We start from the raw sequence: 22,607 nt of genomic DNA on the forward strand, positions 1-22,607 counted from the left end.
CCCCTGCTCCTGCAGACAGCAGGACATGCTGCGACCTGAGAACCCCTCTCGGAAAAGGCCAGGAGTCAGGTGCAGAGTCCGGGGCTGAGGAGGCACCACCGAGGAAGAGGAGGAGTGTGCTGTGCGTCTGGGCGAAGACGGGTCCCTTGATAAGGCGCCGCGGGGACCATGGCCCCACTCAAGTGGGGGGCACACCTAGGAGTGTGCTCAGCATTTCCTGGTAAACACCCATGCAAGTCCCAAGGGACAGCACCTACAACCTTCTGCTGTCCTAAACTTGAATGGGGCCGGGGGCCAGTGGGCTGTGTCATCACAGGACAGGACATTTGGTACAGAAGCTGGGTTTCTGGACATAGAGAGGATGGACTCTGAAGGCAGCATGGTCTGCGTTTACTCATCACTCGGTCCTTCTGCAGATTTGCTCTGACAGCTGCCAGGAGCTCCCCCACTGTGGAGGAGCCCTAAATGTGCCAGGCATCACGACCCCTGCCGTCTGACATTCCCCCTTGACCTTCATGGCCTTGTGCGACGGTGCTGTCATCCTCACGCTGAGGAGGGGCAATTGAGTGGTTAAGAGGCTAAGAAAACTGCCCACGTGTATGAGGCGAGTAGGCAGCAAGTTCAGGATATGATCCCAGAAAAACCTGATTCAAAATCTCACTCTTAACCCCTCTTCTAAGTGTCTGGGGTCACTTCGGGGCCTGTCACCTCACTGTCATCTTCATGTTGTGTCCTCACTGGAGTCTTGGAAGGGAGACAGGTGTCATGACCCACAGTGACATTGAGGGAGCACAGAGAGGCAGTGGGCTCAGCATGTCGCCTGCTGCTGAGGGAGACACGAGGTCAGAGCCCTGAGCTGAAGTTCACTTGGCAGCCCCAGGGGCTTCCTGGGCCACCAAGGACCCCGCTGTGTAGATTCAGTGCTGGTGATGGCCATGGAGTGGGGATGGGGCAATGTTGCTTCCCCCTCCTCAGGATGCTGACTTCCTATAAAGTCTTCAGTGACCGTCCTCCTTCCTCTGTGCACAGCAGTCCACTCAGGAGCCAGTGGCCATGCCCTGGGGTCCGCGGTGCCCCAACCTGCTGTGGAGAGGCTGGTCTAGGTGCGGGCAACGGGAGCTTGGCGGTCAGGATGAGGCCTGGGGACCGATGAGGAACTGCCTTGCCGACTCACTCAGTTCCTGTTACTGCTCTCTTCCCCCCTTACAAGTGCCCCCTGGAGCAAGGGAACTGGTCAGGCACTGGGCACCACCGGGACCTGCCCACCTCTCAGCCCAGGTCAGGACTTCCCAATGCACTGAGCCTCCACGGTGCAGCCTGGCCTTTCCTTCCCGGTCTTGTCCACATTGTCACCAACATCAGACCTTTCTGCTTCACTCATTTAATCCATCCTCACCCCCATGAAAAGCCTTCTGGGAAGGACAGACAGGCCACCTGGAGTTGGGGTGCCTTCCGGCAGGGGAACTGAGGCGTCATTTGCACGTGAGCCCTGGTGTAGCTTTTGAATTTTGAACCAGGTCAAAATACTTATAGTAAGTTATTAATTTTTGTATTTAAATTTTCCCTTTGTTCAATCTTGGCATCAGTTTCAGAGTCTGAGTTATTTATAATCCTTAGCTCCAGGAACTTAAACATCATCGATCTGTTGATGTTAATCCCTCTCTCACTTTATTTACTTGCTTAGTTTCGTCTTATCTCCATTCTCATTCAATTCCCTGTCCAAAAGGAACTTACTTTCCTGTTTACTTTTATGCATCATTGCAAATGTACATAGATATTTTGGTCTATGTGCTATTTATCATCTGCGTTTGGATCAATCATACAGAAAAATACAAAGAAGCACAATGTGCTGTCCAGTGGATTATCTCTGACGCCTGTGACCGGCACCCGGGTCAATGAATAGAGAGAGTATGACTGGCACCCTCCAGCCACCGCTGCCCCCTCTGTCCATAACCACCCTCCGATGAAATTCTGTTTCTTTTGTGTTTTACCACTTAAACACACGTCCTTAAACATTGCAGTTTTGCCAGACTTCTAAACTTTTTTTTTTTTTTATCCTCACCCGAGGACATTTTTCCATTTTTTGTTCAGATGTAGTGGGAGGGAGAGAGAGAGAGAAAAACATGGACATGAAAGGGACACATCGAGTGGCTGCCACCCACACGACCCAACCAGGGCCGGGGACAAACTGCAACCGAGGTACGTGCCCTTAGCGGGAATCAAACCCAGGTCTCTCTGGACCGCAGGCCGACACTCTAACCTCTGAGACAAACTGGGCAGGGCTAAAATTTTATTTTTTAAAAAAATCCTCTCCTGAGGATACTTTTCCATTTCTTTTCAGAGTGGGGGAGAGAGAGAAAATGAGAGAGGGAGAGACACACACACACACACACATTGATTGGTTGCCTCCCACATGACCCTAACCAGGGCCAGGGACCGAACTGTGCAACCGAGGTACGTGCCCTTGACCAGAATCCAACTTGTGACTCTTCAGTTCACAGGCCGACGCGCCAACCACTGAGCCAATCGGGCCAGGGCTAAACGTTTTATATTCTCCTGTGTCTCTTCTCTTGTTCAATATTAAACGTATCAGCTTTTCCAGTGTTAGAGACTCTACCGTGTTCCATTGCTGTGCACTGTGCCTTCGTGTGGATGTGACAGGATGTCCTGTCATTCTGCCCCAGATGCCACATCTTCATTTTCTTGTGTTTCTTTTCGATGGTTTCCTGCTCAGTGACCAGGAACAGAGACCTGGACCCTCATGTCTTCCGGGGATCAGCCCCACTGTCTGGTGAGGTGTATGGAAGGACCCAGGGCAGGTGCTGGTCATGCAGGTCCTGGGTGTTTCAGGAATGAGAGGGGGACGAGCCTCAGGACACAGAACCCTGACCCCAAGGACCAACTCAGCTCAGTCCTGTTTGTTGTCAAAGACTTCAGTGTTTGCATCTATTGTGACTGACAGCCAAGTCACGCCCCAGCATGGTCCTTATCACTCACACCAGCAGAAAGGCAACAGAAATCTTCCAGCCCCTTAGCAGAAGTCCCTCGGCACCTTGGGCTACACATCCAGGTGCCATCCAGGTCCATCACTTGGAATAATCTCTCAGGCATTTACTGTGTATCCTGAGCTGCTCGCTCGTTGATCCTATGGCCCTTGGATCTCAGATGTCTTCAGCAGTTCTGAGCTGAGGCCTGGACCCTTTGGTTCCATCTGCAACATGTAAGGAGGACCCACTGAGCTTCAGTCACTGTGCTTTGTGGTGAACGTCTGGCCGTGAATACGTGTGTGTGTGTGTGTCTGTCTGTGTGTGTGTATACATATATATATTAACACCTTCCTTTTCATTTATATTTTTATTTTTTAAATATGTTTTTATTGATTTTTTGGAGAGATAGAAACATCTAAGTGAGAGAGAAACATTGATCAGCTGCCTCCTGCACGCCCGCCCCACCCCACCAGGAACTGAGCCTGAAACCTGCGCATGTGCTCTGACTGGGAATCAAACCGGGACCTCTCAGTCCATGGGACGTCACTCAATCCACCGAGCCACACCGGCTGCACCTGGCAGGGGATATTTTAAGTGTTTATCTCCCCGCAATGCTCACTTTTATGCATTATTACAAATGTCTATAGTTATCTGTGCAAATGTGCACAGAAACAGATACAATAGAAACTGGAGATGCTGAAGTTGTACAGTGGCACACTGTCTAACCCAAGAAGAGAGGAATCAGTTCCTAGGGAGGAGAGGTGGACAGAGGGGCAATGTCAGAGGTGGCATTTGAATGAATGTTGCACCTGGTGTTCATCAAGCAAGCAAAGCAGGGCAGGAGGTTCCAGACCATGACGTGAGCAAAGGTACAGCCATCATGCCAGGAGACAGAAACAATTTTAATAGAAGAGTGTCTAGAGCTAATACTGGTGGGTGGCAGAGGTTTGGGACAGGCGCGGATTATGTCCTCCCAGAACCCACTCCCTCTTCTGAGCTAACGGAGCCCAGTTCCGTGGGGTGGGAGTGCCCAGTGCCGGTGTGCCCATTGTGCCTGGTCTAAGCCACTCCGAGCATTCTGTCCCTGCTTTCCCTGTGTCCCTGGTAACTAAGGGTGATTACATGTCCTACCGAGCTCTGGCCAGTGAAATTGGGTGATGCTGGGCCAGGCTGCTGGGACTCTGATCTCCTGACAGAAGGGGACATGGACAGCTGGCCCAGCCGTCTTTCAACACATGCCTGAGTCCCAGCTGAGGGCACAAAGCAGTCATCAGGAAGTTTCTTTTCCCTTCATGTTCTATCGTGTCTACATGTCACATAAAACTGTAACTCCTAGCCACGGAAAAGTGCACTCGTCTGGCCTGTGTCTACCTGTTCTCTCTCATTCGCTCATGCAAGTCGGTCTGTTACCAGGCTCTGGCAGGAGCAGGGGAAGGAGTTATTGTTCAAGGGATATAGTTTCATTTTATAAGATAAGTTTTAGAGATGGATGGTGGTAATGGTTGCCCAACAACATGAATGCACTTAATACCAAGAACCTACAAGTTAAGATACTTAAGATGGTCAGTTTGAATTTTATTTACCACAATTAAAGAAACGGAGAGAAAAAGCACAAATGCAGACGGGCTAAACCTGGGCAGTGTGGTCGGGCTCTCTCAGGGTCTGCCCGTGTTGAGAGACGAGGGTGCTCACATGTTCTGATACTTAACCCTCAGCAGACTTAGATTTCCATTTTAAGTGTTGGAGGTCATGACCAGAGCCAGCCAAGGACCTGCAGGACAGTTGACTTGATTTTCAGAGTGTAACCCTGGTTATAGGTGCATTTGCATTCTTTTTTTTTTCCTCACCCGAGGATATTTTTCCATTTTTTTTTTTTTTTTGTACAGATAGAGTGGGAGGGAGAGAGAGGAAGGGAGAGAGAGAGAGAGAAACATCGATGTATAGGGACACATCGAGTGGCTGCCACCCGCACGACCAACCAGGGCTGGGGACAAACTGCAACCGAAGTACGTGCCTTTAGCGGGAACTGAACCCGGGTCTCTCCAGACCGCAGGCCGACGCTCTAACCGCTGAGCCAAACTGGCCAGGGCGCATTTGCATTCTTGCCATGTGGACTGCCCAGTGCCCAAATGATTGGTTCCCCATTTTTATTTATTATTATTATTATATTATTATTTTTTATCCTCATCCAGGGACATTTTTGCATTTATCTTCAGATAGAGCAGGAGAGGTGGGGGGGAGAGAGAGACAAACATCGATGCGAGAGAGACACATCGAGTGGCTGCCACCCACATGACCCCAATTGGGGCAAGGACAAACTCCAATCGAGGTACGTGCCCTTAGCAGGAACCAAACCCAGGATTCTCTGGTCCATGGGCTGATGCTCTAACTGCTGAGCCAAATCGGCCAGGTCCAGTTCTCCATCTTTATAAGCTTGTTTCAGGAAAAGCTGAAGACCTGCTGTAGTTAGATGTGGGCTTCACATCCTCTTCCCACGTTCCTATTGGCTGGCCATAGACGTAACCCAGATCCTGCTCAGACTCTGGAACAACGAGGTATTGTCATCAGGGTTGAGACTCCATCTGGATGCCCGCCCACCACAATTGCCTGTAGTGTAGCTGGTTTGAAGTGTCAGTAGGCTCAGGGACACTCAGACACACAGGGCCAGGGCCTGAATATTTTCAAACTGTTGTGTGTGCCACCTGGTTTCCTAACTGACTTTTAAAAGTTGTGTTTCGGCCCTGGCCGGTTTGGCTCAGTGGTTGGAGCATCGGCCTGCGGACCAGAGAGTCCCGGGTTTGGTTCCCGGTAAGGGCACGTACCAAAAAAATAAATAAATAAATAAATAAATAAAAGTTGTGTTTCGAGGGTGAATCAGTTTAGTGTACAGAAAGCAACTTTTTTTGTAAGGAGAGGGTCAGTCCAGATTTGCATGTTTGTTTATTTGTTTTAAAAAACTCTAAGCCATGCCAGTACTATATGATAAAGTGGGTGAAAGAAAATTTTCCCAGATTGGGTTAAACAAATACAGCAATAAAATAAAGTCTGGCTTACAACCTTGGTTACGCTCAGCAGTGAAATCTTAGCTGTGTGCTGCCTGTCCCCAGGGTCAGTGATGGATCAAACTCCACCCTTGGACTCCAAAGTTTGTTTAAAACACCAAAAATATGCAAGGAGCTCTCCACCGCTGGAAACTCATATTTGATGTGCGGTGTCACTGTGATGGCTCCAAGCTCAGTGACATCAGAGGGTGGTGGTGACACACCAGCTTTCTGAACATGAGGCCCAGCCCCACCCCCATGATTGCCCTCAGCTGCTCTACTATGACTTCCCCTTTCTTGCTCTAACACACCCAGCCCTTTGCTGCTCCGGCCTGAGACTGGTTGTCCACACTGAATGCTGAGTGGGATGTACCCAGACCTCACAGGGTGTGTGTGTGTTTGTTTTCTTCCTAGTTCTGACAGTTTATTTTTTGAGAAACCTGAGTCTGGATGTTTTGAATCCCAAAAGTCTTTAACATCATGTGGAATTGCTTTTGCAAGTATTTAGTTATGTTTACTATTCTTGGACATGGAACCAGTTCCCAGGCGTAGTATATTTTCCTAACACCTCCGACCTAGAAAATGATGGGAAAGAAGTAAGAACTGGCTGCTCAATTCATTGTCTCTCCCAGCTTTGCCCTAAATCCCCACTTGCTGAGGAAAGGTTTTTGCACTTACATTGGACTAATCAAAGCACCTTCTAGCTGTTCATTTTGTTGTTTCTGTTGTTGTTAATCCACACCCAAGGATCGTTTTCTCCATTGATTTTTAGAGAGGAGGGGAGGGGGAAAGAGAGGGGGAAACATTGATGTGAGAGAAACACATCGATTGATTGCCTCCCACACCCACCCTGGGGCTGAGATTGACCCACCATCTAGCACAACCAAACCAGGGCCGGGTATGGAATTGCAACCGAGGTACATGCCCTTAACCAGAATCAAACCTTTGACTCTTTGGTCCACCAGCCAATGCTCCGATGCTGAGCCAAACTCATCATGGCTATTTAAATATTTTAGAATTTCTTCATCTGTATAATGAGCATAATAATTATATCTACCTCATAGGTTTATTGTGAGAATTAAATGAACATGTACAAACCACGGTAGAGCTCAGTAGACGTGAGCTCCCTCCTGTGCTCTATTCCCTCCTCTCCTGAAAGACTAACACTGTCAGCATTTCAGATGTGCACATCAGTCTTCCTCCCAGGGGAAGGAGAAACCTTATTGCACAGGTCCTCTGACATTCAGTTGCGGTAGCTTTATCTTGAGTACTTTCAAATGCAAATTCCCATGTCCCAGATCCCAACCCACTGAATTATAATGTTTTCAAAGGATGCTGGGAACCTGCAGTTTATCACGTGCCCCACACAATTCAGATGGAGGTAAATCACCAGCCACACAATCATCGCCTTATGTGTTCTTCACAAAACATGCTCATCAGCTGTGTTTTTCTTTTCTATGAACATGAACCCTGGCATAAATTTCCTCTCCTCTTTGCCAGGAAGAGTGGTCCCCTCTGTGTCTCTCCCCCCTACTACACTGTGAACTCATTAGGGGTTAGGTATTATCCCCATTCCCCGTGCAAAGGACATGGCCCAAACATAGAAGGTGCTTAGTTGTTTGTCGAATAAATGAATGACCAAAAATTTAACAACTTCACGCCCCGCAAAAAGCCCTATATGCTATGAATTTAGTTTCATGAAAATCCCCTGGAGGTAAATCCATAGAGACAGACAGAGATCAGGGACTGTCAGGCTGAACAGGGGGGAGGAGGAATGACTACCAGGTCCTGGTCTGTGTGGATGATGATGCTCTGGAACTAGAGACTGGTTGTGATGAGACTGATAGTCGCTAAATGTTGTGAATGCGCTTAGTGCTGCTGGAACATACACTTGGAAGGATCATACAGTTTCCTTTGATTTTATTTAAATTAAATTAATTTTCATAGCATTTCATTACATTTTACTTAAAATGTATTTTATTTTAACTAAATAATGTGAGAAAAATAGAGTCTAATATAAATATAGGCATTTTTTTTCCCTGTGAGGCTGGAGTTTCTTGGGAACCACAAGGTGGTTCTGGGGGCACTTGGCCAGTTGGCAGCTGGGCCCTGGGCGGGGTTGAGTGGCCTCCGTGTTCTGCCTGCCTGACCTCCCACCCGTGGAAGTGTTCTCGTTAATAACAGAGCAGTTGGGGGCTCCCAGTGGGGGTCACCGCATTAGTTTGCAGGTTGTGAGCACATTTGCACTTATGATGGTTTCTCTTTGTGTTTCTAGAGTCTGTCTCTATAGTAAACTAAATTGTTAAGAGAAGAGCAGCTGAGCCCTCCTGGGTTCGACCAAGGCAGGGCGAGAAGGTGGACTTGGGGTTTCAGAAGAGGCAGACGGGGAAGTGCTGGACGTGGGAGGACCACTGGGCGTCCAGCTGGAGGGACTGCACGTCCTTCCACTCCACGCCATCGATAAGGATGCGCTGAACATTCTGCTGGTGCTGGGCCGTGCAGACCAGGCGGCTGATGCCCTCGATGCAGTAGCTTTGGGCCTCCACATCCGCCTCCTCAGTGTCCTTGTCCTTGGTGATGACAGTCATGGACAAACTGGGCGTGGCTCTGGCCTCACCCCTGCTGGGCAGCCTGCTGACCTGGAGAGACTGGAAGGTTCCCTTGAGCATGTTGGTGGCAGTAGGCAGGTCTCTGTCCTCCGCATTTCTCTCCTTGTTTGTGGGCTGAGCTGCCGTCCAGTAATATACCTGCAGCTCCATCGGCTCGGTGCAGACGCCCTGGCTGCGGGAGGAATTCCCACTCACGGACGGGGAGGAGGACGGGCTGTGAGAGGCCTCCTTGGCGGCTGGAGATGTGGACGGCAGGGTGGACGGAAGCACACTGGAGCACGAGGGGGCCGCATCACCTGAATCTCCTGAGGTGGCCGAGGATGGTTCCACTGTTTCCACCTTCACCAGCCCCAGGAAGGGAATGAACCTCTGTGAGGATGGCTCATCAGGGCTCTTTGGCTTGTAGGTGAGCTTGGCTTGAGCGATGGGCAGCTGGTGGACAGAGCTGGCCCCCACGAGGTAGCGGGTGACTGTGAACACGATGTCCTGCTTGTCCAGCTCAGTGCGCTGGGCCTCCAGCTTGGTGAACAGGTCCCGCCAGGCCGGATCCGGGAAGAAGTTGTTGTCGTGGTAATCCACGGAGCACAGGTACCAGGGCACGGGGTGGGACCCCAGCGGGAGGACCTGGAAGCACATGTAGGCCTGCAGCTCGGGCATCTTGGGGGACAGCTGCTCCACGTAGAGCCGCAGCACGGCGCTCAGATAGTGCTGTGCCCCCACCACCGCGATCTTCATGGGTATTCGAGGCCGGGCATGGTGTTGGCTGTATCTCTCCATCTGCAACACAATGGTGCTGAAGGCCGCCTGGAGGTCAGCCTCGGAGCAGGTGCCCACCACGGGCAGATTTTGCTGCTGCAGGACATCCCACAGGAACTGCCCCTGCCAGTCGGAGGTATTGATGATGATGACATGGTCAGGCAGCTGGTCGTAGGGGTATAGAATGGCCCTTAGCTGCTCATGAACACTTTCCCTGGGGACCAGCAGCTGGCTCTGTGGGTCTGGGCAGGTCTTGTTGTGCTGGCTCTGGGACAGCTCGTCCTGTGGCCCCGCCTGCTGCTCCCCCATGAGGGACATGCTCTGGCCTCCGTGGTTGGGCTGCTTCCACTCCGGCTTGCTGGAGGGACTCATGAGAGACTCTGGCTTTCTGATAAGCCTGCTGGCCTGCAGCGTCTTTGTGAACTCGTCCTCCATGGAGGTCTCAGCCTCTGGGCTGTCCTCCAGCTGTGCAGGCTGCTCCTCAGGGGAGGGCGTGCTGTGGGAAACTGAGTCGGCAAAACTGTCATCCAGCTGCTGGCCTCCCGGGACCCACACCTCTGGAGCGTTGGTGGGACTAAGAGGTTCCATGTGGTTCTGGGCACTGTGGATGCTGTCGGTCTCTGTCTCCAAGGAGGACTGTGACAGGTATTCTATATATGGTTCGAGCTTGGTCTCAGGGGTGCTCGAGATGTTGTCATCACTCCACAAGTCAGGGCCACTAGGGGTGGGCATGCTGTGAGCAACTGGCTGTGAGATGCTGTCGCTCGGCTGCTGGCCTCCCGGGGCCCACATCTTCGCTGGCTCACTGGCTGGACTCGGAGGCTCCTTCAGGCTCCAGGCACTTTGGAAGCTCCCGGACTCTGTGTGCAGGCTGGTTTGTGACAGGCTTTCGATGTATTTCTGGAGCTGGGACTTGGGGGTGCTCAAGGTGCTGTCATCAACCTCCGTTTCGGGGCCACTATCGCTAGAATACTCCAGGGTGATGTTGATCAGGTTCAGGTCTTCCTCCATCCTGGGGCCATGCTCCAGTGTGTCCTGCTCAGAATCCAGAACCTCCTGTGACACTGAGAGACTGGGCAGCAGCCCCACATCATTTGGCCAGAAGCTTTGATGTTTCATCATAGATGTAGTCTCTACTGCTGACTGCCACTGCTTGTTGGGTTTCCCCAAGTCCATGTCATCCTTTTCCAGGTCTTCCCCATGTGAGGTGTTTTTCCTGTCCTCCTGCCCAGAGTGGAAGCTCTCCTTCTCCTCCTCATACATATCTGTGGCCTTGGCGATGGGGCCAGCCTGCATGGCACAGTCCTCATGCTCGATGGGCTGGCTGGTCAGGGAGAAGATCCAGATCTCGGCCACCTTGGGGTTGGCATCCTTGAGGCTGCTGCAGAGGCTCAACACCTGGCCTCCCTCGAGGGGTTGCTGCATCACCTCGGCCATGTTGATGGTACCTGTGGCCAGTGTTTTGTAGGCATCCATTTTGCAGTTCAAGAGGGTCCGCACCTTTGAGCGCTTTCTGCGCTGCAATATGATCTCCAGCTTGTTGTCTTCTCCCTTTAGGATGTGGGGATATCGCAGGGAGAAGGTCAACGTCAGGTCATTCTCCTCGTGGCCACTTGGGGGCAGCATGATCTTGTGCGACCTGAGGAGGTGCTTGGATCCCTGCATCCTGATGGCTATAACTGCCGATTGCAGCTCATGCCCAAGGTCCCCGCAGACCACCAGCTTCTTCACAGTCAGGCTGCACAACCTGGGCACGCTGGTGGGGCAGGAGACGTCCACCTCCCAGTCAGGGAACTGATCCACAGACACCGGCCTGTTGAGTGCTGCTGGTGCACCGGCCTGGCTTCCGGTTCTGGACAAAGATGCAGACGCCTGCACCATGTTGGTTTTCCTCCTATTCGGGGTGAATGATCTCTCTCCCTGGGGTGGGACAGAGGAGGGACATGCCGTCAGAGGCAGCTCATGAAGTGCCAGGTGGGATGGTCACTGCAGCTAAGACTGAACCCACAAGCCATTAGTGATGATGGCAAGAGGTGGGACACAGGTGACGACAGGAGAGAAAAGGTTCTTAGTGAAATAGACCCAGAGACATCGAAGTAGGGTATAGACTGAGAAAACTCAGAAGAGGGAGTTGGGGGAGGGAAAAGATAAACCACAGAACTTACATGCATATATGGCTACACAATGGACATAGACACCCATGCTGGGGATGAAGTGTGGGGGGGAATCGGGAGCAGGGAGTCAATGGGGGAAAAGGAGAAACATCTATAACAAAAATTAATCAATTTGAAAATGAAGAAACAAAACAAAAGGTTTATGGCAGGAAATGTAGAATTGAAGTGATGACAGAGGAAACACTTCAGTATCTCAGGTCACTATTTTGGCAGAGGGTGGACAGCACCCCCTGTATTAAACTGTCACCCTGGGATGTCTGACTAAACACCCCATTCTATGATGAGAACGCAGAGATTTTCCTGGGGTGGAGGGTCAGGATATTAGGACTGTGGGATGTTCAGAGCAGCACCACTGAAATGGTAACAGGAGGGAATCACGTCCGGTCTAGTTGCAGTGAACACGTGGATCGTCATGGTAACCAGTCCTCCTCCTGCTGTGTTTTGCAGCCCGTGGGCCCCCAGCTCCTTACCTGTAGGGGCCAGGATGCAATTCTCAGGGCCTCCATTGGCAAAGCCACAGACTTAGTACCATGGCGCCCTCGGCTCCTTACCTGAAGCGGCCAGGATGACATGGTCCTCAGCGCAGCAAATGGCAAAGCAACATACTTGGTACCATGAGCCCCATGTCCTTTGGGGAAAACATCACTACTAATCACGATGGTGTGTTAGACTGGGACAAGTTGTGCAGGGATTACCAGGCATTCATGGACACCTGGGGATGGGCATTAAAGAGGCAATATCTGTGGACAAACAAGGTCACTACATAATTCTAAAGGAATGGATCCAACAAGAAGCTGTAACTCGGGTAAACACATATAGACCCAGTATAGGAGCACTGAAATGTATTTTTAAAAACTCTTGGAGGACATTCAGAAAGAAATTGACAGCAATATATTCACAGTAGGGGAGTTTAACACCCCACTGGCTTCTCTGAATAGATCTTCCAGACAAAAAATTAACAAGGAAACAGTGACCCTAAGTTGACCCGTCCCGCAGGTCGAGCAACGAGGACTCTAGAGGGGGAGTGAGGATGAGGAGGGGCAGGAGACACGAGAAATGGAGACAAGACAGGATTCTGATCAAGTCTCGTTTATTCAGGGGTAATTCATACAATATATAGGGCAAGAAGCACCTGTTGCCAAGCACCAGGCTTGCCCGAAGCAATTCTAGGAAATAGTACAAAAGGAACAAAAGGTCAGTAAAGACTGGCTGATGAGTAAATGGTTACCTAAAGAAATGCAAAATACAGAGATAAAGAAATGCAGAATGCAGAGATATCCTGCCTTGGGGCAGGCGATGGCAGAGCAGATTATAACAAAATTGACGCCATGCAAAATGTCTCCCACACTAAGTGGCACACTAGATCAAATAAACTTAACAGACTTTCCACCCATAATTGTAGAGGCCACATCCTTCTCACATGTACATGGGAAAGTCTCAAAGAGGGACCCCATGTTAGGACACAAACTGAGTCTCTGCAAAATACAAGAGGGTTGAGATCATATCAAATGTCTTTTCTGATCACAATGGCATGAAATCAGAAGTCAACTAAATAAAAACACACAAAAGCCTTCAAACACATGGAGGCTAAAGTGCATGTCATTAAACAATGAATGGGTTACCAATGAGATCAAGGAAGAAATAAAAAATTCCTGGAAAAAAATAAAAAGGAGCACAGAGCAACACCAAGTCTCTGCGACACATCAAGACCAGTTCTGAGAGGGCAAATCATAGCACCACAGGCCAAACTCAAGAAACAAGAACAGTAGCTAATAAACTATCTAACCCTACAAGTAAATAATTAGAAAGAGAACAGAAGAAAAGCTCAGAGTAAGTAGAAGAAAAGAAATGATAAAGATCCCAGTGCAAATAAATGACAGAGACTAACAAAAAAAATTATATAGAGATAAAAGATCAATAAAAAGAGCCCTGGTTCTTGACAGAGATAAGGAAAGCGGTGATCCTCTAGTGAGACTCTTCAAAAACCAGAGAGGACCCATAAATAAAATCAGAAATAAAAACAGGTGAAGTAACAACAGAAATATAACAATTCTAAGAAACTATTCCAAACAACTAGGACAACCTGGGAGAAATGGACAATTTCCTAGAAATAGCAGTCTTCCCAAACTGAATCAGGAAAAATCGCAGAGCCAGAATAGACCAAAATGATGATAATAATGATGATGAAGTTGAAGTAGTATTCACAGATCTCTCAGATAACTAGTCATGAACCAGACAGCCTCACAGCAGAGTTTGATCAAATATTCAAGAAGAACTAACTCTTCTCCTCCTGAAACTATTCTAAAACATTCAAGAGGAAGGAAGAGTTCCAAGCTCTTTTAAGAGACCATCATTATCTCAATTCCAAAACCAGGTAAAGTCACTACAAAGAAAAAAACCTACAGGTCAATATCCCTGATGAACATAGAGGCCAAAATCTTAAAACAACAACAACAATAAAACATTAGAAAATTGGATCCAGATATATATTTTAAAAGATTATTCAACATGAACAAGTGGAATTTATCCCAGGGATGCAGGCTCGGTACAATATTGGTAAATCGATAAAAGTGATACATCATATAAACAAAATGAATGATAACAATTATATGATCGTATTAACAGTTGTGGAAAGAACATTCAACAAAACCCAGCTCCCATTTGTGATAAAAACTCTCAGCAGAGTGGGAATAGAAAGATTATACCCAATTAAATAAAGGCCATATATAAAAAGCCTACAGCCAACATCATAATCAGTGGCAAAAACTAAAAGTGTTTCCCTTAAAAAAAAAAAAAAAACCAATCAGGGATGTCAGTTTTCACCAGTATTCTTCAACATAGTACTAGAAATTATCACTACAACATTCAGACAAGAAGAAAAAATAAAAGGCACCTTAATAGAATAGGAGAAAGTAAAACTGTCGTTATTCAAACATGACATGATATTGTACATAGAGACCCCTAAAGACTCCACTAATAAGCTACCAGATTTAAAAAATGATTGAACATGAAGCAAAATGGCACCAAAGTCTCATCTGATATTTATAAAAATTTGAGGACAGTGTCTTGGCAGCTGGTCTGAAAGTGGCTGGACAGCGAGAGTGGGTGGGGAGGAGATGGGGATCCAGATTCCCAGACTCTAGAAGGGATCTCAGGGGAGTAGCAGGGTGACATCTGGACCTTGGGGGCCACATTAACTGCATGGGGTCCTGGAGTTTGGGTCACCTCTCCACCTACACTCACCCTGAGGCGGCCGTGCTGCACCCCTGTGGGTGGGCGGGGCTCCTGTGCCTCCTGCAGGGGGATGGAGCTCAGGACCCCATCTGTGAGCTCCTGTCCGCTGTCCTGTGTGGAGTTCTGTGAAGACAGTTCCCAGTCACCAGGCAGAAAGCCTCAGAGCCTGTTTGTGCTGCTTCTCAGACCCCTGGGACCCTCCAGTCCAGACACACACACGCCATGATTTGCTCAGACCTCCACTGGGGAGGAAAAGGCACGACAGGCTGAGGGCCGAGGACTCTCCCTGGAACAGATAAGAGGCCCCTGGGGAAGCCCCCCTCCACCTGCCTGCCCTGCCCTGGGCTGTGATCATGGCAGGACCTCATGTTTCCACCACCCAGCAACTGCTCCTGCCCAGGGGTCCTCCTTCACGTTCCTTCCCCGCCACCCCCCACATGAAGGGAGGGTGTGTGGGCTGCACAGGGATGGCCGCCTGGCCTGGATGGTCCGACCCAGGCCGCCTGTGTTACCTCGGTCCATCTTCTTGAAAATGGCCAAAGATGTCGCAGACAAAGGTTGAACCCACGTCTGGAAGAACTCTCACTGTGGGGTCTCCGGAAACAAGAGCCCCGATGAGTGGGAACACAGCAAGAGAACATCTTGCTCTGTGAACTGTCTCTTACGACTGAGCTGGCTGTTGGGCAGTTGCTAGAAGGTGGGGCCTGTTTACCGGGTTCCAAGTTCTCTTGCAAAGTGACCTCACTTCCTGGGATGGCCTTCCCTGCGTCCCCTCATGTAATGGCAGCTAGATAGACAGTCCTGGGGGCCGCTGACTGCTCACCCCCTTCTCCATGGAACACCATCTCTGCACACAGTGACCCCAACACACCCCTCTCCACAGCCCCCTTGAGGTCTGGGTGCAGCCAGGTCCTACATTTGAGGAGACAGATCTGGTTCACACTCGAATTCTCTTTCTTACCTCTTCTTGATCCTGGATAAGTCACTGTGCCTGTAGGGCCTGTCCAGCTCCGGCCTGCACATGGGATTATTCTGGCAGGTGCTACTTAGGGAAGTTCAGGCACATGTGGGGTCAGAGCTATAAGGCTGGGGAGGCTGTCATGGGAGGTATTGCCTCCAACCTCATTTTCCTTCCTGTTGTCACCTCCTCTGTGTCTGCATTTCTTCCAATCCTACCCATTGTCATTATATTTAGAGAGTGAGTATGCCTGTGAGTGAGTGTGTGTGAGTGTGTGTGTGTGTGTGTCTCATTCTGGATCCCAGAACAAAACGGCCCTCACCTAGGGAGAAATAGGCAGCTGCTTCCCATATGTCAGGATTTCTTATTCCCAAACAAATTTTGTGGAGGAGGTTGGAGCCTTGTCCTGGAAAATTTAATCTTTCCTGAACTCTGGACTCTGAATGTCATGTACCTTGGGCAATTTCTGCCTCTGTATGTGCCTCAGTCTCCCAATTATCCAACAATGGTGTGATTAAGAACTGTGTAAGCATTAGCTCAGCATACAGGGGTCCCTCTATTCTGGGTGGGTTGTGGACAGAGGTGAACGTCCATGGTTCCAGATCTGGGCTACTTGTCAGACAAATACTGGCCAAATGCTCCTCTAGGTACCAAATCCTCACCATTTCCCCCATGCCATCTCCATGTCTGTCCAGGATTTCACCACACAGCCTCTTCCAGAGCCCCTGAGAAAACCTGGGTGCGGCCAGCACCCCAACTTTGATGACACACACCTGAATTACCTCAGGCTCTGCATTCTGACCAATGTGTGATTCTGGGCAAGGCATGGGTTTCTTGGGTCACTGGCTTCTTTCCTCACTGACTCGCCATGGTCTCCATCTTCCTGGTGGAGTGTGAATGTGTCCCCTCCACTTAAGTGTGGTTGTCATTAGTGACTCCATGAAAGATGTCAAATGATCCAACATCACTTCCATGACTTGGTTATAAAAAGTCAGGGCCTCGCCCTGGCCGGTTTGGCTCAGCGGTTAGAGTGTCCACCTGCGGTCCGGAGAGACCCGGGTTCGGTTCCCGCTAAGGGCATGTACCTCGGTTGCAGTTTGTCCCCGGCCCTGGTTGGTCGTGCGGGTGGCAGCCACTCGATGTGTCCCTTTCACATCGATGTTTCCCTCTCTGTCTCTTCCTCTCTCTCTCCCTCCCACTCTGTCTGTACAAAAAATGGAAAAATGTCCTCGGATGAGGATTAAAAAAAAATAAAGAAAAAAAAAAAAAAAAAGTCAGGGCCTGACCAGGTGCTCACTCTGACCTGTGTTCACTATGTCTGTGTCTCTCTCAGGTCACACTGAGGAATGAGCCTTTGTGCTGGGTGTTGATATCTGGACATCCACATGGCCCAGCACCGAGGGAGACCAACAGACAGAGCACTAGGCCTCCAGTCCCAACTGAATCCCAAGGACCCCGAGGGAGCCCAGATCCTGAGGGACACAGTCCCTGCCTCAGCTGAGACCTCAGTGAGAGACACCGGCAGTCGTACCCTCTGAGCCACGCTGGGTTCCTTGTCACAGAACCTGTGAGCCGATGAGTGTTTGTTGGTTAAGTCTCCAGGGTGGGGTAACGCGGTCCCACAGCAACAGGTCACTCTTACAGTCGTCCAGCACCAGCCCTGGCCCTGCCCTCCTCCCTCCCTCATCTCCCCCAGCTCCCCCAGCCAGCCCACCTCCTCCTCCCCGCCTCTCTGTGCAGACACCCTCTGCTCCACGTGTCTGCACAGCTGTGCCTTCTGCCAGGCTACATGCCCGGAGTGTGTGCAGGGCTGGCTCCTTCTGGTCCTGCCGCTGGGAACATACATGTCAGCTCAGGGCAGCTTCTCAGCCCCTCACCTGGAGCCTCCAGCCCTCCTCGTGGCACCTGCTCTGTCCCCGCAGAGCAATGGCTCTTTCTTCTCACGTGCTGTTTGCGTGCTGTGCCCCCCTTCCCTGCACGGGGAGCTCCTGGAGGGCAGGGGCCTGTTTTTTTGTGGTTTTTTTTGGTATGGAGCCAGGTTGAGTGCTCAGGGCACAGCTGCTGAGAGAACAGATAAGCAGATCCATCCACCACAGATCAGCCCAGTTGTTACAGCCAAATTGACTTTGGTCATCTTATTTATTTATCATTTTTTATACACCATTCAGCTCACATTTATGTCATATATATACATATATACTTACACAAACACAGATCAAATTGTGCAGTATTTAAAAAATTTTAAATTACAGTTTACTCTCAATATTATTTTGTAGTAGTTTCAGGCATTCAGTGTAATCTTAGATAATCATGTACTTTACATAGTGAGTCCCTGATATTCCCGGTACCCGGCAGGCATCATACGCAGTTACTGCAATAGTTACTGCGCTTCACCTTCCTGTGACTATTTTGTAACTTCCAATCTGAACTTCTCAGTTCCTTCACCTTTACCATCCAGGCCCCCACCCTCTGCTCTCTGGCAACCATCAGTCTGTTCTATCTATCAGTCTGTTTCTGTTTTGTTTCTTCCTTTATATTGTTCTTTGATTCCACATATAAGTGAAAATGTGTTGTATTTGTCTTTCTCTGGCTGACAAATTTTACTCAGTATGATACCCTCAAGGTTCATTATTGCTGTTGCAAATGATAATATCTCATTGTTTTCATGACTCAGCAACATTGAATTGTATGGTGTACCACAGCTTTTTATCCACTCATCTGTGGGTGGGAACTGTGTTGCTTTTACAGCTTGGCCATTGTCCATCAGTAGACAAATGGATAAAAAAGCGGTGGTACATTTACACAATGGAGTACTATGCAGCTGTAAGAAAGAAAGATCTCTTATCCTTTGAGACAACATGGAGGGACCTGGAAAGTATCATCCCAAGTGAAACAAGCCAAGCAGTAAAAGACAAATACCACATGATCTCACTTATTTGTGGAATATAATGAACATAACAATCTGAGGAATAGGATAGACCCAGAAACATGGAAGTAGGGTACAGACTGACAACCCTCAGAAGAGGGGGTGGTAGGGGGAGGAAAGAGAAAAACCAATAAACTTATATGCATGTACATATAACCAATGGACATGGACAACAAAACTGGGATGTGGTGGAGGGAATGGGGAGGAGGGTGTTAATGAGGTAAAAAAGGAGTAAATAAGTAAAAATAAAAATAAAATAATGCTGCAGCCCTGGCTGGTTTAGCTCAGTGGTTACAGCATCGGCCCGCAGTCCAGAGAGGCCTGGGTTTGGTTCCCACTATGGGCATGTACCTTGGTTGCAGTTTGTCCCTGCCCCGGTTGGGGTCATGTGGGTGATAACCAGTCAATGTATCTCTTTCACATCGATGCTTCTCTCTCTCTCTCTCTCTCTCTCAGGTGAGAAAAAGAAAAAAAGAAAATAATGCTGCAATGGACAAAGCACTGCATATACTCTTTCAACGGAGTGTTTTGGGGTTTTCAGATGTGTATCCACAAGAGGAATTGCTGGATCATAAAAGGAGGAATTGCTGGATCAAAAACTCTACACAGTTTTTTACAGTGGCTGCACCAATGGCTTCAATGAATATTTCTCTAACAATTAGTGATATTTAGCATCTTTCTATATGTCTATTGTCCATCTGTATGTTCTGTTTGGAGAAGTGTCTGTTTAGGTCATTGGTACTATTTTAAATGGATTTCTGGCTTCTTTGCTGTTGAGTTGTAAGAGTTCTTTATGTATTTTGGATATTAACCCCTTATAAATGTTATGTATCATTGTCTAATATGTTCTCCCATTCAGTGTGTTGTCTTTTCATATTGTTGGTGACTTCTTTTGCTGTTCAATAACTTTTCAGTTTGATATAGTTCCATTTTTAAAAAATTTTCCTGGTCAAAGAAGATATTTCAGAAAAAAGTATTACTAAAAAAAGCCCAATATTTTATTACCTGTGATTTCTTTTTTTTTTTTTCCCCCCTCTTTTTGTTAAACCTCAACCAAGGATATTATTCCATTTTAGATAGAGGGGAAGGGAGGAATGAAAAAGAGATGAAGAAACATCGATATGAGACAGATATATTGATTGGATTCCTCCCACATGACCCCATAAGGGCTGGGGATGGATCTTCCACCCAAGACATGTCCTTGACCAGGAATCAAACCAGTAACTTTCAGGTGCACAAGCTGATGTTTTAACCACTGTTTAGCCATGCAGGCCAGGACCTGGCTAACATTCTTATCTAGACCCAACTCTTACAAAGAACAGTGCAGAATCTGAGGCTTTGTATTAACCTCCACCCTCACTCAAGCAGGTGACAATCAGAGACAAAGCACAATTAGATAAATAATCTCAGCTACAAACACCAGTACATACATTAAGGACCATGGGCCATTTCAAAAGCATGAAATCCACAAAAGTGTGACAATAAACAACAAACAAAAGGGAAGAACTTACCAAGGAAATAGACCTAATAAAGCCCAAGAATAGAATTTTAAGGAAAGTATAATGGTATGTAGCAGGGTGGCACATTCATGAAGTAAAGGCAGTGGTGATATAAAATAATTGATTAGCAATCTTGCAAATAAAAAAAAATGTAATTGTTAAAAGACGAATATGGACTAAATGGTGAAAGGATCATGGCGGACCCCGCTGAGGAGTAAAGCAGTGAGGTGGAAGATCAAGCTGACGACTTTTCCTAAGACGTGACACATCGGGACGTGTGACGTATGGAAGGTTTGATGCAACTCACTTCCAGCTATGACCCTGGCTCAGGGGGTGGAAACTTTCCAGACTTTACTCATGAATGGACAGAGCTTCCTCAGCTCCTGTATGTTTTATAAGCAGGAAGTCCATTTCCAGATCCCTCTGTCTCTATGGGAGTTAAAATGCCATCTCCTAAACTCCCCAGTAATCTGAGAGACAACCGATTCACCTCCATACTGCTAAGGGTTCACTTTCCACTCCTGGCATCTGGTCACTTTTCTTTCTAGGATTTCAAAGTTGACTACTTTTTAAATTAAATGTGTATTATCCACATTTTCTATGTGCTTAAAAAGGAAACAAGTATGTTCCCCACATCTGATTGTTTCTCCGATTCAGAAGTCAAACCCAAATGGACACCAAACTTTCACATCATTTAAAACTTTATAAATAAATAATTTCAAACAGGCAAATATATGGCAACATTTTTAGACATAAAGGTGCTCCCTACAGAATTTAAAGGGTATGAATTTGTTACCTTTGTGTCAATACTACTAAAACATTTTCTAAATTCCTGTCCCCCATTCTGTCCTTTTCCTCAAAGGAACCATTTTCCTGAATCTAATGTGAATCATTTCAAGCATGTTTGTATTTTTGGAAACAGTTCTCAAATTTCTAGTTTCAGAAAACATTTACACTCTGTAAAAATTTACAAACCCCAAAACTTAAAGAGGTTTTGTTTACTTGAATTATCTATCAATATTGCCACATTAGAAAGACATTTAAATAATTTTTGTATTAATATATTTTAAAAAATCAGAATATCTAACCTCACAACTTAAAGAACTAGAAAGCAAACCAAAAAGTGAACCCCAGAGCACGTAGAAGGAAGGAAATAGTAACGATCAGAGCAGAAATAAATGACATGGAGACCAAAAAACCAATTCAAAGGATCCATGAAACAAAGAGCTGGTTCTTTGAAAAGCTAAAAGTAGGGTATATAACCGACACCCCAACCCTAATTCAAGGTTGACCCCTTCTTGGCTCAGCCCGCCTGCACCCAGGGGTACACAAGAAAGCCATTTTGCTCTACATCAGCCTTGCGTTGTGGAGGTGATCTCCCGCCGGCTCAGACCTTTTATTTGGTGCCCAAACCTGAAAGGTCTATGAGGCTCCCATACAGGGGGCAACTGCGGGCCCCCGAAGTCCTCTGGGCTTCCTGTCGGACCGGGATTGATCACATGCTCAGCTGGATACTAACCTCCAACTTTCCTGTCGATTCAGGATCAACACCGGTCACTAATTCAATTCACTGTTGAGTGTTTTTTATTGCCTACTGGTCTGTATCTTTGGGCTGTCTCGTTATCCCTCATCCGGGAGGTCTCTCAGTCACATCTGTGTGATTGTCCTTCTCAAAATCCAGCACTGATTGGGACACGCTCCCTTGGAAACCAGGTTCCCTCAGCTCACCATATATCAAGGGACGCCTGATATGGGTGAGTTGCATGTCTCTCTGCTCTGGGGGAGAAGGGGGATGCCTTCTTCTTCCACTAGTGTATCCGTCAGACTGCTAGACCATGACCTCTCACACATACATGGTACAACACCCCTAAGATGTCTCCTAAAACATCTGCAGACCCAGGGCTCGCTCAGGACTTAAGTCTCAAGAGACTCATTTTTTACTGCAACACTGCGTGGCCTGAGTACAAATTAGACAACGGGTCACAATAGCCTGAGAATGGCTCTTTCGACATTCTACCAACCTAGACAATTTCTGTCAAAGGCCACAAAAATGGTCTGTGGTGCCTTATATCCAGGCCCCTTTGCACTCAGATCACACCCTTCTTTGTGCGGTTCTTGCTCCCCCTCCCCAATCAACCAGAGGAATGTTCTTCAGGCCCTTTATTTCTCTCCACGCTTTTATTGTGTTACCAGTCTACCCCACCCCCTTGTTAGGGTGAGACATCCTATCTAAACTCCATGCTACTTTACCTTTACTTCTTCTCTCCCCACCAACCACTCTCCTTCTTTATTTTGTCTCCTTCCAGAATCTGCTTCCTCTCCTAAAATAAACCCCTGTGCACCTCAGTCCCCTCAAGGAGCTTGCTGGCCTCCAGTGAAATATCACTACTCTTACCATGTTTTCACTGACCCAGTGAGGCGGG

The 22,607-nt window shown here is 48.0% G+C and overlaps 1 protein-coding gene across 1 annotated transcript; it reads right to left on the bottom strand.

The window, feature by feature from the left end:
- Window positions 1-8,397: 8,397 nt before the first annotated feature.
- On the bottom strand, window positions 8,398-11,058 carry LOC118634963 (phosphofurin acidic cluster sorting protein 2-like). The gene is made up of 2 exons (XM_036269832.1): window positions 10,138-11,058; window positions 8,398-9,924 (listed from the first exon to the last, which is right to left on the bottom strand). Exons 1-2 carry the CDS (start codon window positions 11,056-11,058, stop codon window positions 8,398-8,400), a joined length of 2,448 nt encoding a protein of 815 aa, XP_036125725.1.
- Between the last annotated feature and the right edge of the window lie 11,549 nt (window positions 11,059-22,607).

Source organism: Molossus molossus, unplaced genomic scaffold, assembly GCF_014108415.1.
Source record: "Molossus molossus isolate mMolMol1 unplaced genomic scaffold, mMolMol1.p scaffold_m16_p_19, whole genome shotgun sequence".
NCBI lineage: Eukaryota > Metazoa > Chordata > Mammalia > Chiroptera > Molossidae > Molossus > Molossus molossus.

Coding starts and splice junctions, on each gene's coding strand:
- LOC118634963 (XM_036269832.1), bottom strand. CDS start 11,058: ATGCAGGGATCCAAGCACCTCCTCAGGTCGCACAAGATCATGCTGCCC. Junction 9,925..10,137: donor GCGACAGCATCTCACAGCCA/GTTGCTCACAGC, acceptor GGAGGCCAGCAG/CTGGATGACAGTTTTGCCGA.